At 43.0% G+C, this 16,755-nt stretch overlaps 1 protein-coding gene across 1 annotated transcript in view; it reads left to right on the top strand.

Moving 5' to 3' along the window:
- Positions 1-16,755, top strand: part of Adcy2 (adenylate cyclase 2) — a 410,506-nt gene that overhangs the window by 360,697 nt on the left and 33,054 nt on the right. The window contains exons 19-20 of the mRNA XM_032894822.1: positions 9,625-9,709; positions 15,236-15,394. Of these exons, the coding sequence (XP_032750713.1) occupies positions 9,625-9,709; positions 15,236-15,394 (244 nt within the window). The remainder of the gene's footprint in view (positions 1-9,624; positions 9,710-15,235; positions 15,395-16,755) is intronic.

Here is a 16,755-nt window from a genome sequence, read left to right as displayed (position 1 = left end):
CAACATGGCCACCTCACCAGATATGTCTTATCCATCCCATGCTCTCAGAAATGTGGCGACAGCCATCCTCATCACCTAATTTATCCTCACCCTTCTCCATGCTGTGAAACCCGATAATCTGCAATCAAGCTGAGGGCATAAAGTTGCAGAAATGCATAAGTGTATTAACAGAATGTTATTATTCCTTAGCCAAGATGAGAATGAAACCAGAAGTTAATTTTCCTATAAATTCTTAAAGTCCCCAGCGAAGCATGCTTTATTATTTCTCTACCATATTCAGTGAGCCTGCATCACTTTCCTAAATAAATGCAGCATTGATGATTTTTGCATACAGCTGGTGGGCCTATTAAATTTTCCTCTATTAAATTTAAAGTGCTGAGATACATTATACATTTGAAGCAAAAGGGGGGAAATGAGATTATAAAGCTTTTGAAGGGAACATTATTGTTCCTGGAGATGGAATAAACCCATGAAGAGAAACAATCTCAAAGAGGCCCGGCAGTGACACGGTGGTTGCTAGGTACTTATGCAAGTCTTTGCCCTACTCAAGACTTGCTTTGGAGTTCCAGTGACTTCACCCTCTTCAGGGGCTTTGTCTACTACCCAACTTGGAATCTCCTTCAGAAGGAGCTGGCCCTTCTTTGGCAGATACCTATAGGATCTGGGGAACCTATTTCACCCCCAAATATACTGCTCTGCTGAAGGAAAAGTGTTAGAAACATGCAACAGAACAGCTTAACAATGTCCTCTAACACCAACCTAAAGGAACCTCAAATGAAAAGCCCCAAGAGTAGTTCAGTGTCATTCCAACATCTCTAATTCACCCCAACATTCATGGTTCTCTGTATCCTGAGCTTCTAAAGCTATATCTGGATGGTAAATATTTCCCCACACTTGGCCGAGTTTATAAACACTGGTAGGATAGGACAGGAAAGGACAGGACAGGACAGGACAGGACAGTTATTGGTGCCTGATTTGAGAGAATTAAAGCTCTAAAGACTGTCTCTGTCTCTGTCTCCCTTTCCCTCTCCCTTCCCGTGTGTGTGTGTGTGTGTGTGTGTGTGTGTGTGTGTGTGTGTGTGTGTGTGTGTGTGTCCAGAATGCTGTCCAGTCCTGCTGCCTGGAGAGTGAACATCTTCAAATCCCAGAACACGAAATGCCCTTCCAGGAGGGAACTGGCTAAGAGATGAGCAGCCAAAGCAGGCCTTCTGCAGGAGCCAGTGTGCTGCTGCAGTCTCCCTGGCTGTGTCTCTTTCTAATCCAATCTTAGACATCATATCCTCATCCCATACTTATTCCACATTTGCTTGTGCACACTGACTTGATATCATAGCTTGGCTATGAGAACAGCATCCTTCCCCTCCAACCAGGCTTCTGGGTTTGTTCTTCAGGATTCTTGAGTGTTTTCATGGGTCTCACTCCCATTCCAGCCTTCACTCTGAGGGTATGCCAAAAAACAGAGTATCTCCTGGCATGTTTCCATCCTGAAAATAAAGGTTGATATTTTCATCCTCAATAAATTGAGCATAGATTTTGATTTATTTCTCTTTCTCTCTCTCTCTCTCTCTCTCTCTCTCTCTCTCTCTCTCTCTCTCTCTCTCTCTCTCTCTCTCCCTATCTCTCTCTCCCTATCTCCCTCTCTCTCTCCCTATCTCTCATGCATGTGTGCGTGCATACACACACACACACACACACATACACACACAGGGGAAGGGATAGGGAGACAGAGACAGAGACAGTGTTCACAGCTTTAATTCTCTCAAATCAAGCAAAACAGACCAAAGAAGGCTGCTGTGCCTACAACAATGCCTGGCCTGTTCTTAGTGATGAATAAATGAAATACAATCAGGATGCATTCCAAACAATATAAAGCCTACAAACACTAGTAATAATGAAGTCCCCCCCCACCCCCGGCTATTTCTTGCCTCTTCAGCTCCTTAAAGTCAGGTCACTCAAGAGAACATGGAGAAAAGCCATCTCTATTTCAAGACAGTGCCAACAAATGAATGCACTTTGCATGGTATATGGCTAGGCAGCATGGTTTTTCATGGCTTGGTAAGTAGCCTCTCCTAAGCCAAATTTGACATTGATCATGATAAGTACAGTGGAAAGCCAAGGTCTGTACGAGACAGCCCAAATTGATGGAGTCTTCCCCTTTTCTTCTGAGTTCTCTTTTTCCAAGAAAGCTACCAAAGAAAGCAGAAGTCTGCAATAGAGAAGCTTCAGATCATTAAATAATTCATAAAATGACATCAAAGGTGTCATTACCAATTCATGAATGCAGCAAGATGTTTCAGAAGGAAAATAAGACTGCATGGGGTGAGCACGCTGTTCACAGTCCATTTGTGGCTGTTCACTGTCATCCCAGCAACATGTGCCTCTTCTGTCTCACCTCATGGTGAAGTATGTGTTTGGAATGTAGAGAAGGAGTTATTCCCATATCTCTGAGATTGTTCAACAGCCTTGCATATTGTCTGCAAGGATGTAGCCATACCAATTCCTAAACAAGACCCTGGGCACTTTCTCCCACAATTCTTAGCCAGTGCTGCTGGGCCATTAAGTGTTTATTCTTCAAGACGACATTAAGGGCACTGACAGCTGAGGGAAGTACTTTTGCCTCTGTACCTCCCATGATGAAGGCTGACTGCAAAATCTACAAAGTAACAATGGGTTTCTTATGAGCATCTTCTCTTGAAGATTGACAAGTCTCAAGATGCAAAGGTTATCATCTCATGTGATGTGCACCAGGTACTAGGTAACCCCACTGGAAGGCCAGACATGTCTCTTTATTTTTGAAGAGGCATAAAGGATGAGGAGTTCCAAGAGAGGAGCTATGAGGGAGTTCTATAGACTCAGCCACTGTAGTGAACAGAGTGGAGTAAAATAAATGCTTTAAGGGTGGCACAGCAGATGAATGCATAATCAGCAGACACATCCATAGCTTAGCATCTACCATAAGTTTGGACTGTGATCCTTAGTAGGTTCACCTTCCCAACTTTAGCATCAGCTCCTTCTCCCAGATACTGGTGTAGGGGCTCAAAGCAGCAAGCATCACTAAGAGACAAGAGTCTAGACCCTCCAGGTGAAATGTCTCTGTTTCCCTCTTCTTTCCTCCATCTCCTGAGAACCTCAGTGTCTACAAGATGTCAAACTGTGATATGTTTTGTGAGCTAGTGGCAGTCAAGAGAAAGAATTGAGGACTTCATAGTTCAGAAGAAGCATGGAGACCCACACATCTGCCTCCTCTGTAGACAGTGATGGGTGTTCCAAACACCTACAATCTATTTGAAGTCATCTTTCTTTTCATTAGAACATATTCTAATTATCCATTCTCTCATAATATGTCCAAGTTAATTTTGCAATTGTTTTAAATTACTTTGAAATTTGATATCTCAACCTCCCCAATCTTGCCTATTTCTCCATCTTCTTCCAAAGGTAAGGAACATATGCTGTGCTGTCTGATGCCCTCCACCAACAGTATAGGGAGGAAATCCTAGCTGTCCAAACTGCCACACCTTCCTTCTGTAGGATGAAGCCATCTTTTCCCACTTGAAGCAGAGCACATCTAGGTTTGGACTGACCTGGAAAAACATTCTATTTTCACCCTTGTTTTGAGTGAATGATAGGGAACCAAGTCTGTTCCCACATAGTCTACAGAATAGAATTGTGAGGGTCCACTCTTCAAATTGGATGCTGAGTTCATGCACAGCCCATGGCATCAGGTCCTCATCTGCCTTCCACTTAGCATCTAGTCTCTACACAGACAACCTAGAACTGCACTGGTTGGAGTGTATCATTATCTCTAGAACTATGCACTGCCAGTGCCTCCCCAGTCAAGTTTTTATCCCTTTTGACCTGTAGCCACCTTCATGGCACTCTCCAAGCATGTCTTATTACCTTGGTCCAGTTGGTAGTGGCATAATATTTTGTCACCCTGAAAGGTTCTCAAGTCTTGAGCCACCTGACCTCTAGATAACATTAGGGACTTGTCATCACTCATAGAGAATGCTGCAGCCCTAGACAAACCATTGTCATTATGCCTTCTACTGGCCATTGGCACACCTAGGTAAAGTCACTGTGTGACTCAGGATGAGGAATAGCCTCCAAAAGGGGCAGTCTCAGTCATACGTAACCAGGGTACAGGGTACAGGTAACTGTCCCTGAGACAGTTGTCCAGCACTGTGAAGGACTATCACATGCATCTTCCAGATCCTCATTCCTTACATCTAGATGACATGAAGGTGCTCCAACAGGGCACAGGCTGTCTCTTTTTTCATTTGAGTCCAGCATGTTTTCTGGGCTGCATTTGGTTCTGGGTAGTGTTGACTTCTGACACTGTCATTTGCTTCATGGCCGGTACAGAGCAAGGGGCAGTAAACAGAGTGTTGCCCTCATGACTTCAATGTGCAAAGCTGTTGTTTTTGCCTACTTTGGCATTAAAGCTTCCTGAGAATTCAAAAGCCTTTTGTTACCAAAGCCCAATAGGTATGTCCTAATGCAATGGTATAGGAAAGAGAGAGCCAATAGACTAAATGCCAACTGATAAGTCAGCTGGGAACCCTGAATACTATATGGGTAGGTGATGGGCAGAAGCATTATCTCTTTGCTGTTGCTGCTTCGTGTGTGTGTGTGTGTGTGTGGGTGTGTGTGTGTGTGTGTGTGTATGTATGTATGCGTGTGTATGCACACATGAGTGTGTGTTGCTGGACAGAAATGTAGGACCTTGTAGTTGCTAAACTCTCTACCACTGAGCTACACCCCTGGCCCACTGGCCTCTTCTTTATGAGCCATAGGCTCCTGATTAGGGACCTAGGGAGAAGACCTCTGAGTTATCCCAGACACAATGACCTGAGAATACATTATCTCAGCTTGTGTGTAGTTCATAGCACAACAGAAATTGGGTTCCTTACAGGTATTTTTTTAAATAGATTATGTCAGCTAAGAAAATGTTTTAAAATGACATATTATTTATTCTTATGTGCATGAGTAGTTCGCTTGCATATATGTATGTTCTGTGTATGAACCTAGTACCTGTGGAGGCCAGAAGAGGGTGTCAGAAATATCCTTCTGAGCTGCTGTGTGGGAGCCAGGAACTGTACCTAGGTCCTCTACAAGAGCAGTACATGCTCTTGACTGCTGAGCCATCTCTCTAGCCTCCCAGATATGAAGTTTTTGAAGTAATGATGCTAAGTAGTTTCTCAGTATAACCTTTCTCAGTACAGCTGTGCTTGAGCCAAGCTTCTGATGTCCCTAACACTCAAATGTCACAAAGATCAACCTTAGACAAGTGGCTCTGAGTTTGTGTCTCAAATGAATGAAAATCAAAGACAAGGACTCTTCTGCAGTGGAAATAACCTTTATTAAGTAGAATTACAGAAAAATGAGAAATTGAGGGAAAGTGAGAGGAACTTCCCAGTGTTCAAGAATTTTCCAAGAGAGGAAAAACCATTGAACTCCTTGGTCTATGCATTTGATACCCACCCAGATAAGGGTGGCTGAAGCCTGGGTCTGTCCACCTCTGATTTGTGCTGTTAGCGGTTTCCTTGACTATTGACTATCTGCCATCATGTGACTAGTGTCACAACCCTCCAACGTTATAGGTGTCTCAAGTGCTGCCAATTGTACCAGCTCCTTTTGTTCTCATACATACAAGATTAACTCATTGCTGGACCATGTCAGAGATTTAACACCAAGATGTAGCTACAGTCTTTCTTGGTTGCCTCCGATCCTTGTCTATGGGGTGGCCTCATAAGCAGGAACTTCTAGCTAGAACCAGCTTTACAATTTAATCTGTTACAATTAGCTGCATTAGAAGCTAGAATATAAAGACAGGAATGTCTTACGTATGTCATCAGGGATTTTGGGTAGGAGTACATAGTCAGCTGTGTTCACACACCCCACAGCTGTATCCCTTCTCTTAGCAGCTTCTAGTCCCTGTCATGTTAACCCTTAATCGTCCCTATAACTCCAACCTCTGTTTTCAGTACAACATCCAGGTGCAGCTTCACTCTTCAGCAAGGGCGCTTTTCTCTGAATATGGAGGCAGCATCTCTTACATCTGTGAGATAATGTGTATGTCCATATACCCAGATTACATTTTCTCCCCAGAGTAATGAGAGTTCCCTACATACCTCATCAAAGCAGTTTGCTTTCAGGATAGAGACTGGTTCACTAAAGGATTCCTTCATGTCTCTCACCGCATTTATCAGGGTATTTTGTTCATTTGGATTCCTGAGTTCTGAGGATCAGAATGATTGCTAATTAGCAGTTTCAAGTAGATGGTCATATAGCTGCATATAGTATCATATCAGACATGTGTGGGCTTAGTACTTATGAGTATAAAGTACTTACAAGTCTACTTATGGGTAGAAAGAAAGCACACATCACCGATCCATTAGAAATCACTGTTATAAATGTTTCCAGTTATACTGGCTGTATCTTCTGGCTTCACAATTCAGTAATGTTGCTACCCAACACCCTGCCACCAAACTAGAATAAATCAAAAAAGCTTTATCTTCATGGTGTGTGTGTGTGTGTGTGTGTGAGAGAGAGAGAGAGAGAGAGAGAGAGAGAGAAACAATGAGTTGAGTTTGAACTATCATTTTATGTAAATAGCTGAACCCATTCAATGATTCAAATTATGACACTGCCCCCCAAAAAATACAATGAAATTTTAATTTCAAGGACCTCATAATGTGAGCTTATGAGGAAACAACACAGCCACAGATAAAATTAAATTAGAATGAGATCAAACAAGAGGAAGGTGGCCTCTAGCCCAGAATGACTGTAGTCCTCTAAGATCACATGTGAAGAGAGAGACACACAAGTGCTTGAGGTCACCCAGTGATGATGTATTCAGACCCTTGGGTGACAACATACATCATCACATCCAAGGTGGCTGCCAGACGCTGGAGAGAGATGAAGAAGAGCCTCGGTTTCAAAGGAGTACAGCTCCAAGATCGTCTTGGCTTCCCAGTCAGAGCCTCCAGAACTCTGCAAGAATGCATTCCGTAGTTTGGAGCTGCTCAGTGATGGCGCCTGGGCTGCAGTTGTAACAGAAAACTGACAGAGTGAGCGAAGCAGAGGACTGAACTGTTGGGAGTTTATCTGGGACTCTATTTTCTCTACGCCCTTCCTGCCCACCCCATCTACACACTCTCGAACAGCAGAGTAACCCAAGAATGGATCTCTATGTGATTTCAGATTTCAGTGGTCCCAGCATCATTTGTCCGCAGAGGTTCTCTCATGAGGAGAGCCAACAGTCGCAGTTGGCAGTTCATTTTGCTTACTCAATTAAAGATGATTTTGAGAGAACATTTTGAGAAAATTCCGTTCTTCTTGAATTTCATAGCAGAAAAGGGCTTCCACTTACTGGTCTACAATGTCCCTTAGGCTCTCTGGGTAAACTGCTTTTTGTAAAATTTATTGTGGTCTGTAGTTTGTCACCTCCAAGATCAACAAGGACAGCCTTGCCTTGACTTCTTTCCAGATATTCCACTTCCAGTTCACTGCTGTCTTCAGTAATTTGGAAGATATGAAAGGCAGGTGGGACTCCAAACCCCTTCCTCTCTGGCCTCATTCATGAAGTATTAGTGTGAGGCATAGAATGACATCCCCACTGGCTTGATTATGTGCCCTTTCTGTATGTGAAATAACAAACTAACCAGGTTCTGAATCCATTAGAGGACCCTGCCTCTGACTCCTTGTCTCTGTGTATTTGAGGCTGTTGATCTCTTACCTGGCAATCAAAAGAGAATTAACTCTATTTTGTATCACTGAAAAACTAGCACAAAACTCTTACCTGAATGCTTAGCCTTTTATTCTTAGTTTGACTGGTGCTCAGGGAGAAGAGGGAATGCAGTTTCCATTTCTGTCCCTTGGCTTACTAAAGTTAGGTAACAGGAGCATGCAGAAGTTCAACCTGCACCTTCCAGGGATGACAGCTGTGTGATGCTGCTCTCTCTACCCACCCATCATAGTGTCTGTATGGTTAATGTAGAGGAAAGAAATGAGGTTAACATTCACTGACGCCATCATAGTTATTAGGTATCTGCTTTCCACCCACATTTAAACTGTGCCATTAGACACATTTGCCTGAGGCTAAGAAGGATTCCATGTCATAAAAATTGGTGCCAATGAAATAGAAAAGGAGCCCTGCACCCTTCTAGTAATTCTTGGAGAAATAGAGACCTCCTCATGGTGGATGAGCTCAGCCTCATAATGGGCTCAGCAGGTGTGATGCAGAGGGAGGAGCACCATAGGTGTGATCCAAGGGAAAGAGCACAAACATGTCCCCATCTTTCTGCAGGGTTCTGGGGCTGCAGAGCTTAAGCTACTAGGATCTGCCCTTTCTTACCCTTCACACTTTCCTTTCTGCAAAATTTACTGATGTCCCTATTTTCCAGTTTTCCAGTCATTTCCTTCTACTGCCACCATACACTCAATACTACAATCACCAGGGCCATGTGGGGAGAGTGTGCTGAGGCTCGGTATATGTGCTGGCTGTATAAATATGTGATGTCATCTGGCACTTAATACTGCAATCACCATTTATCATGAGAGTGCTGTGGGCCAGTCTATGTGCCAGGTGTGTAAAATCTGAGCAGTATCCATTGGCAGGGACATCCCTTTTCACAGATGAGGGTGGTGACAATCGAAAGGACTTCTAAAAAGTCCCTCAGTTCACAATTCAAGTCCAGGTGCCCTTACTTCAGAACCCATTGAACTACATCAAATCTTAGTATTCCGCTTGCCCTTGAACCTTCAGTGGGGAAAACAGAAACTCACAAAGCAGAATAAATAATAAAGAAAGTGATTGCCTGCCACCACGTTGCTCTTGGGACAGTGTCTGAGCAAATTGCCCAGTATTTTTCAGAACTTCCTTATGCTCGAATGTGGGATGGATGCTTGCCAGGAAATGTAGAATATTGCCAAGGATTGCAGTAGAGGACTCCTTGCATAAGTGCAGATGTGCTGAGTCACTGCCATGCCTGCTGTAGTAAGACAGGAAGACCCAGCCCAGCTCAGCAACATACTGACAGTGGTCACCTGAATCTGAAGGCTGATCAGCAGCTAATGGGATTCCTGCCTCTGTAATGCAGGATTACATAATGTGTTAAGAACGTGCATCAGCTAGAGTGTGCATCAGCATATGAAACTGCACCTGTCACAAGTGGGAGACCCTTGTAGAAACTAACTTCCTTATTTTGTTTCTATACCTCATACAGTTAATAATTTAAAAAATACTATCTTTCTGAGAGCAATAATGAAAGCATCAAAGAAACCATCGCGAGCCCACTGGCCTTAATAGAATGGATTAGTATTGTGCACATCTCTCCTGCAATACCTGTTAGAGCTCAGTGCAAAGTAAAGGTCTGTGCTAATTTGCACCTATTTTTATTTAGTGTATCATCAATATGTGGACTTAATTATTTGCTGTTTTTTGTGCACATGTGGGTTTGTGGTATATTTGAAATGTGTCCTTGGCTGGGATGAAATCTGGAGGTGCACTGGGGATTCAGAAGTTTTTCACTCCTAGGATTCTAAGTCTTGTATGCATGTTGTGTGCTGCTGTGGTCTGTCTGTCCATCTGGCTGTCTGCCTGTTGGTTTGTGTTTTCAATAGACCAGGCATTTGGAAAGACCTGAAGACCATGGGCTCCGTGTCACTCTCCATATTCTTCATCACGCTGCTGGTTCTGGGCAGACAGGTAAGGAGTACTTTCTCTCATCTCCTGCAGTGCAGATCTGCATTGTCGACATGCTTGTGCTAAAAAAACAATGTTTAAGAGTCATAATCATCTAAACACTTAAGAGAAAAGTAGGCAACCAGGGCGTGTGCCAGATATGAAGGCAAAAGTTGGTTTTGCCACAGGGGCAAACTTCAGAGCAACTTCTGGACAAACTTCAGATACAGATATGAATCAATTAATTTCCTATTAAATCTTAAACTACAAATGTGTTATAGTTGGCAAACAGCTGAACTATGGGGAACTACCATGGCATGGGTCTCTCGGAGTATATGGCACACTACTTCTGAAAGCTGGTAGTTTTGTTTCATTTGCAACCATTTCTCAGAATATTGTTCTCTGCTAAAAAATTGTATTTTGTAATGCAAATTGTTCATTCTTAGGGCCCCTGTCTTCTCTTGGTATCCCAGGGGAGGCTATGAATAGTGGAAATTAAGGATTACCATGCTTCTGCCTGTGCACAAAACCAGCCACTAGTAACAATAAGACTTATCTGAAACCAGGCAGCTCTGCCCCCAGCATCTGGTTTAAAGCATATGATATTGGCAGTGTGAAGCCAAGTGGATGATTTGGGCTAAAAAGCACCAATGCTTCAGTGTGGGTACATTATTAAATAAACTCATGGCAAAAGCCTACAGCCTTATGACTTTCAGTCTAGCTTCCAGTCTTCCTGCTAGGTAGCTATTAACAACTGCACAGTTGGGAAGTCTGTTTAGTTGGCTAGCATCCCACATCTGGAACACTCCCCTACAATGACACCACAAAGTCTGATGCTTCCTGGGAGCTGGCAGTGAGGCAGTACCCAGGCTAAGTTAGCCACACCCCAAATTCTGTGTGCATTTTTCATCTTGTCTCAGTGTCTGTATTTCTCCCATTCTGCATTCTCTGGCTTGCTGTCATAACAGCCTGTCCAAATTCTGGCTCATTCCCTTTCTGCTTCTTCTGTGACTTGATCATTTGTTGCTTGTTTCTCACTACTGACAAGCTTGCTGCTCTCACTCATGGTGCAATCAGACCCCTATGCTTCCTAGGGTACCCAACAAGTTACACAGAAAAGAACTGAGCTTCCTTGTGCAATGATGCCTCCAGTAGTCATTCTTCAGGAAATAGCAACCACCCATGAGTTGCCTGCTTCTCTGTGCCATGCCATTGATGCCATGTCCGAAGTCTCTTTTGTAATAATAACCACTCAGTTCACCTCCCATCATAGAGTGTTTTAAGGTGCTTAAGTTAAACTGAATCCCACACAACCCCTCTTTTTAATAGCAATAGCGATGGCCAACATTCAATACTACTATGTAATTGTGGTCAAGGCCAATGACTGACAGTTTATTCATTACTCTGTAATAGAATTAAAGCAAATAAGTAAGTGTTCAGTATTATGGTCAACCACTGGCATAATTGTGTTAAGGAGTCTTTAAAGGAATCAATTCCTTTTTGCTATTTAACCTAATGATAGATACTCTCCACACCTAGACACCTGGACAAGGTGTTGCTTCCCAAAGGAATAGAACGATATTTTGCAGTCACTTATGCAACCTTTGGCTGTGAATCACACATCTGTATGAGGCACATAGGAAACACCATGGTGGGCCAGGAGCCTGAGCTTCAATCTAGAATCATCACAGGAATGCCAATTCATTACAGAAGAGTCTTCTGGAATAAGAGAAACCATGCCTCCTCTCCCTTCCTAAGTCACAAATAAGTTACAGCCTCCTCTACATACAGGAGGTTTCCAAGGGCTGTGGCATCCAGGGCCCTGGAGTGACTCCATCCTGCTGGTTTATTACATAGATGTGTAGGCATCCTTGCAAGCTACATTTGTGTGGTCTTCTTTCCCCATGACCACCTCCTCTTGAAGGAGCAAATTGACAGCCTAAAGATCATTCTAGTTGTATATGCTTAAGAAAAGCATAGACCAGGATAGAAAGTGTGCTCAAGAGTAAAGAATACTTGCTGGTATCACAAGAGATTCAGGTTCAGTTTCCAGCTATAGTGGCTCACAGTCATCCATACGCCTGGTTCCCGGAGATACAGTGCCCTCTTCTAGTTTTCATAAACACTAGGCACACACAGAGTACGCATATGTAGGCACAGACACAACTAATAAAATTATCCAATATTTTGTACAGATGTACAGTAACATCTGTATAAAAATCTAGTTTGTGAGTCTAATTTTGCCCACTAAAGGTTTTCTTTAGAATATGGAAGAAGGCTGTGTTTCTCTAGTTTAAACTGCAGCATGCTGAGTATCAAGACTGTGCTCCATGTGAGGTGTCATTCTGTTGGGGCATCTGGAAACAAAAGTCATCTAAGTCAGGCTCAGCAGCCCCATGACCCCTGATTTTGTCCATGCAGACTAATAGGAAGCTCTATGGTTGCTTGGGTGAGTTTTGGAAATAGGCAAAGCATGAAGCTTGAGACTATGATGAGTGTGACACTGCACTGAGAGTCACAGACACTCTTGACACACACCCCTGCCTGACACAGTCTGAGAGATGGTGATGATCTGAGGAACAGTGCAAAGCAAACTATGGCTCTGGGAGGCTGAGTGGAACAACCACTGTTCCCCTGAGGGTGACAAACAGAATGCTTTAGCTCTTCTCTTCATCTCTTCTTCCATCCTCACAGTCACCTAGGCCATATAGTCACTCTCTGCCGGGTGTGTCACATGGCCAGCTCCGTGTCTCTGCACAAAATCTCCCTCTCTATTCTCATGTTATTATACATAGACAACAATCATTGGATTTAGAGTCCAACCTAACTCCAAGATGAGGTCATCTCCAGATCTCCATCAATATATAACACTAACTCTATGTCCAAGTAAGACCATAGTAATGCTTATCAGGGTCAGGGTTTGGAACTGCCTTTTGGGAAACTGTTTAATTCATTACAACTGGTTTGAGATGGACACTCTTGTTTTCCTTTTAAATATTTCAACATGAGTTTCTCTTATGATGAACACTGCTTATACGTAGGAGAGAGGATCTAAAGTGGTTTTCATGGTTTGAAAAAGTGATACAATGGAGAGATGGATGTTATAGGTGCTAGAGAGTTGATAGATACATAAATAGATATAAATGATTGGTTGGTGATATAGTTAGATTATATAATTAACATACAAAAAGAGCTAGAGATGTGATAGATGGATGGATGGGTGGATGATTATATAGATAAGATAGGTTAATAGACTGATAGATTGGTGGATGATAAGCATGCTACATTTATAAGGACAAGAAGTTTATCACATATTCAAAGTTTTAGACATTTAAGAGCAAGGCCCTGCCACCATGTCAGCTGTAATGAAGGCCATCTCAGATATATCACATTGTACTGCAGATATATGGGTAAGAAAGGTTATATTACAAAACAGAAAACTAGATAGTCTTCCAAATCTCACAGTCCCTTCCAAGGAAATACCTCCAATAACTAAAGGATCTCCCATCAAACTGTCCCTCTTGTTTTACAGGTTCCATGTCACCATCATCACACTGAAGATCAAATTTTCAATACTTAGGCCTTTCAGGGATTCATGTAAATCATACTCAAACCATAGCAAGAAGGTATGTAGGTGACGGTAGAAGATAGGTGATAGAGAGATACACAATTTGTAGATACAGAAATCGATAATCAAACAAACCGACTTAGTCAGGGTTTCTATTCCTGCACAAAACATCATGACCAAGAAGCAAGTTGGAAGCTAAAGGGTTTACTTCCACATTGCTGTTCATCACCAAAGGAAGTCAGGACAGGAACACACACAGGGCAGAAACTTGGAGGCAGGAGCTGGTGCAGAGGCCATGGAGGGATGTTACTTACTGGCTTGCTTCCCCTGGCTTGCTCAGCTTGCCTTCTTATAGAACCCAAGACCACCAGCCCAGGATGGCACCACCCATAACGGGCCCTCCCACCCTTGATCACTAATTGAAAAAATGCCTGACAGCTCGATCTCATGGAGGCATTTCCTCAAGAGAGGCTCCTTTCTCTGTAATAACTCTAGTTTGTGTCAAGTTGACACACAAAACCAGCCAGTACACAAACTGTCACTTCCATGCAAACTGTTTCCAAATTACAGATTTAATTCTAATAGGAGACTATTTTCCTGTGATGCCTGAGGAATACCGGAGCAGCCCCTTGCTAGCTGAGCACCTCATCACAACCTTGAACTTCCATGCAGGAGTCTTGGGACCCGAGCTGGCTCTTAGGGTGTTCTTCCACTTGTGCCTGACTTTGGATTCTCACCTGTGTCTTTTTGCTATCCCACCATGGCCTGCTTCTTCTATTCTAGTTTAAACCAACTACACTGCCCCTTTGCCCTAAACTCTAAAAAGATAATGGTTTTCCAGTCAGTAAAATACATAATTTCCATTCACATAGTGTGTGGGAAGTTTGACTTTGAATTTAAAGCGTTGAATAGTTTAAAATGCCTCACTGTACGAGGTGAAAATAAATGTTTCACTAAGGAAGGAAATGCTTCTTCATCCATCATGTATAGTTGGAATCAAACTAATTAATGAATGATCATTGTTCTCTCGGGCTGAAGTGTGAATTTATTATTTTAGAATTCATACTTGTGCATAAGAAGTGTTCATTGCATGCCTGCTGGCACAATATGTGTATGTGTATACATACATTATTACAATTTGCACTGTAATTTTTATAATAAATCAAGCCAATACAACAGCAAATACTTAGTTTTGCTTTCCTTTGCATTTATGTGTCAGTAGCTAAAAGTCGTCGTTTTCATGAAGCCCATCTTTGACAGAAGGTTTCACTCAAAGATACTGGTATCACAGGAGACACAAAATGATAGCAAGGCCAAAGACGGCCTTTGTCAGTGAGTAGCTGGCCCACATATTTTAATACACACACGTGTGTGTTTTAACAGCCCCATTTCTAACTCAATAATATCAACATACACTCTCATCTACAATATATTGGCATTCTTAATACTCAGTGCAAGGCTATGTGAAAGACATCCATACTTTATAATAAAAAAATACATAATTGTGGTAGCAGGGACTTCTTTTCAAATTCTAAGGACAAATTGCCACCCTTTAAAGTGTTACTTATGTGATACAAATCCTTGTCTAGGAAGTGTCCCGAACTTCTTATTCCTTCATCATTCTCATGCTACTGTGCTACTTCAAAAAATAAGTTAAGCTGTCTAGTGGTGATCTGGAAGGGAGCTTACAACCATTTTCATTTGTTAGCCACCAGAACCCCTAAGCTGACTATTGGAAATCTAGAGGGGGCTTATAATCATCTTAACTTGTAAGCCACCACGGTCCCCAGTTCCCTGCCGTTGGGTTTCTTCATTGTATTTACAGCAGTTGTCAGATATCTGGATGGGACATGGGGCTCAGCAGGGAGGGAGACCGTTCTATGTGCTGCTCTGTTCTCTTGTTGTGTTTTCTCTTTGATGACCTCCACTGTGCCAGGACAAGTTGCCTATTGTCTCTTCACCTCTGTGTCCTCTTGTAACAGAGTGAATATTACTGTAGGTTAGACTTCTTGTGGAAGAACAAGTTCAAAAAAGAGCGGGAGGAGATAGAAACCATGGAGAACCTAAATCGAGTGCTGCTGGAGAACGTGCTTCCTGCACACGTGGCTGAACACTTCCTGGCCAGGAGCCTGAAAAATGAGGTCAGAGGGGCAGGATGGGTCTGGGCGGGGTCACAGTGGGCTTGGAGGCTGAAGGTCTCTGGAGGGTGCTACCATACTGTGGCCCTTTACACTGTATGTCCACAGTTAGCCTCATATTTCCCATTTCAAGAGGGTATTGACTATTCATAAATACACTGGGAACACTGAGACAGAGCTGTGCTGCTTGCCTAGCATTCTTAAGGTTTTGACTTCACAAAGCAGATGTGATGGTGCTTGCCTGAGATCTCAGCATACAGGAGGTGGAGGTGGGCAGGGGGTGGGGGAGAGAGGCGGTGATTCGAAGTTGAAAACCATCTTCATCTGCATAACAAATTCAAGAGCAGCCTTGAATAAGAAAAGGACTATACAAGACCTTCTATTATCTAAGGAAAAAATAACTTGTTATTAAGAATTTCTTCTGGGCCGGTGGGGTGACTTGTGGGTTAAGGCATTTGCCACCAATCCTGATGACTGGACTTCAATCCCTAGGGCCCACATGGTGGAAAGAGAAAAACAACTCCACTAGTTGACCCTCTCCTCTGACCTCTACATACTCACGGTGTGGCATATACATAGGCACACAAGTGTGCAAACAGAAATGCAATTTAAAAATTCTTCCTTAATCATGTCAAGTTCTGAATGTGAGTTAAGAGATTCCCCATTCCCACACAAATCCTCTAATGGCCTCTTGTCCCCATCCATGGAGGACACGTTCATACCAGCACACGTGTGATAGGGTCCAAGTCAGGAAGCCAAAATAAACCACAAGTCCACAGGTCAACATTTCCCTATTGTCAGATTCCTTAGGGAACTTTCAAGGTCTTGGAATTTCAAAGACAGTGAGATAATGCGTGAGACCATGAACTTAAAAGCTTTCCATACAAGCACACACAGACCTGTGTCTGCCCGTCTTGGATGGAGAAAAAAAATGGATATCTGAGGATACTTAGCAGTGTTGCGACTGTCGTTGAAATATGAAAATAGCTTGGGCAATAGAGTGTTCTGGTGTTTACTTTTTCCTTAATATTGCTGAGCAGCAAGAGAAAGCAGACAGATCTCTAATCGCACATAATTTAAAACGTGGGGTTAGCACTGCTAACACGACACCCTGTGCTTTCAGAGCTGGCTAAGCAGTCTCCTCCACTAGAGATTTGTGCTGGGGTTGGGAGAGAATATGAAGCCAGCAGAGGGAACTGAACAGATGAACTTACCACCAGATCAGCCCAACCTGGCAGAACAGGCTGCCAAGCGTCCTGTTAAGAGTCTCGCAGCAGCTCGCACTCATGCTGGGAATAGAGAATAGGAGCACGCATTCGCATTTGCATCCACTGCTCTTTGCTTACGGTTTGGTTCCCCTGGGT

This window comes from Rattus rattus, chromosome 2, assembly GCF_011064425.1.
Source record: "Rattus rattus isolate New Zealand chromosome 2, Rrattus_CSIRO_v1, whole genome shotgun sequence".
Classification (NCBI taxonomy): domain Eukaryota; kingdom Metazoa; phylum Chordata; class Mammalia; order Rodentia; family Muridae; genus Rattus; species Rattus rattus.
This window is presented reverse-complemented; position numbering and strand designations above follow the sequence as displayed.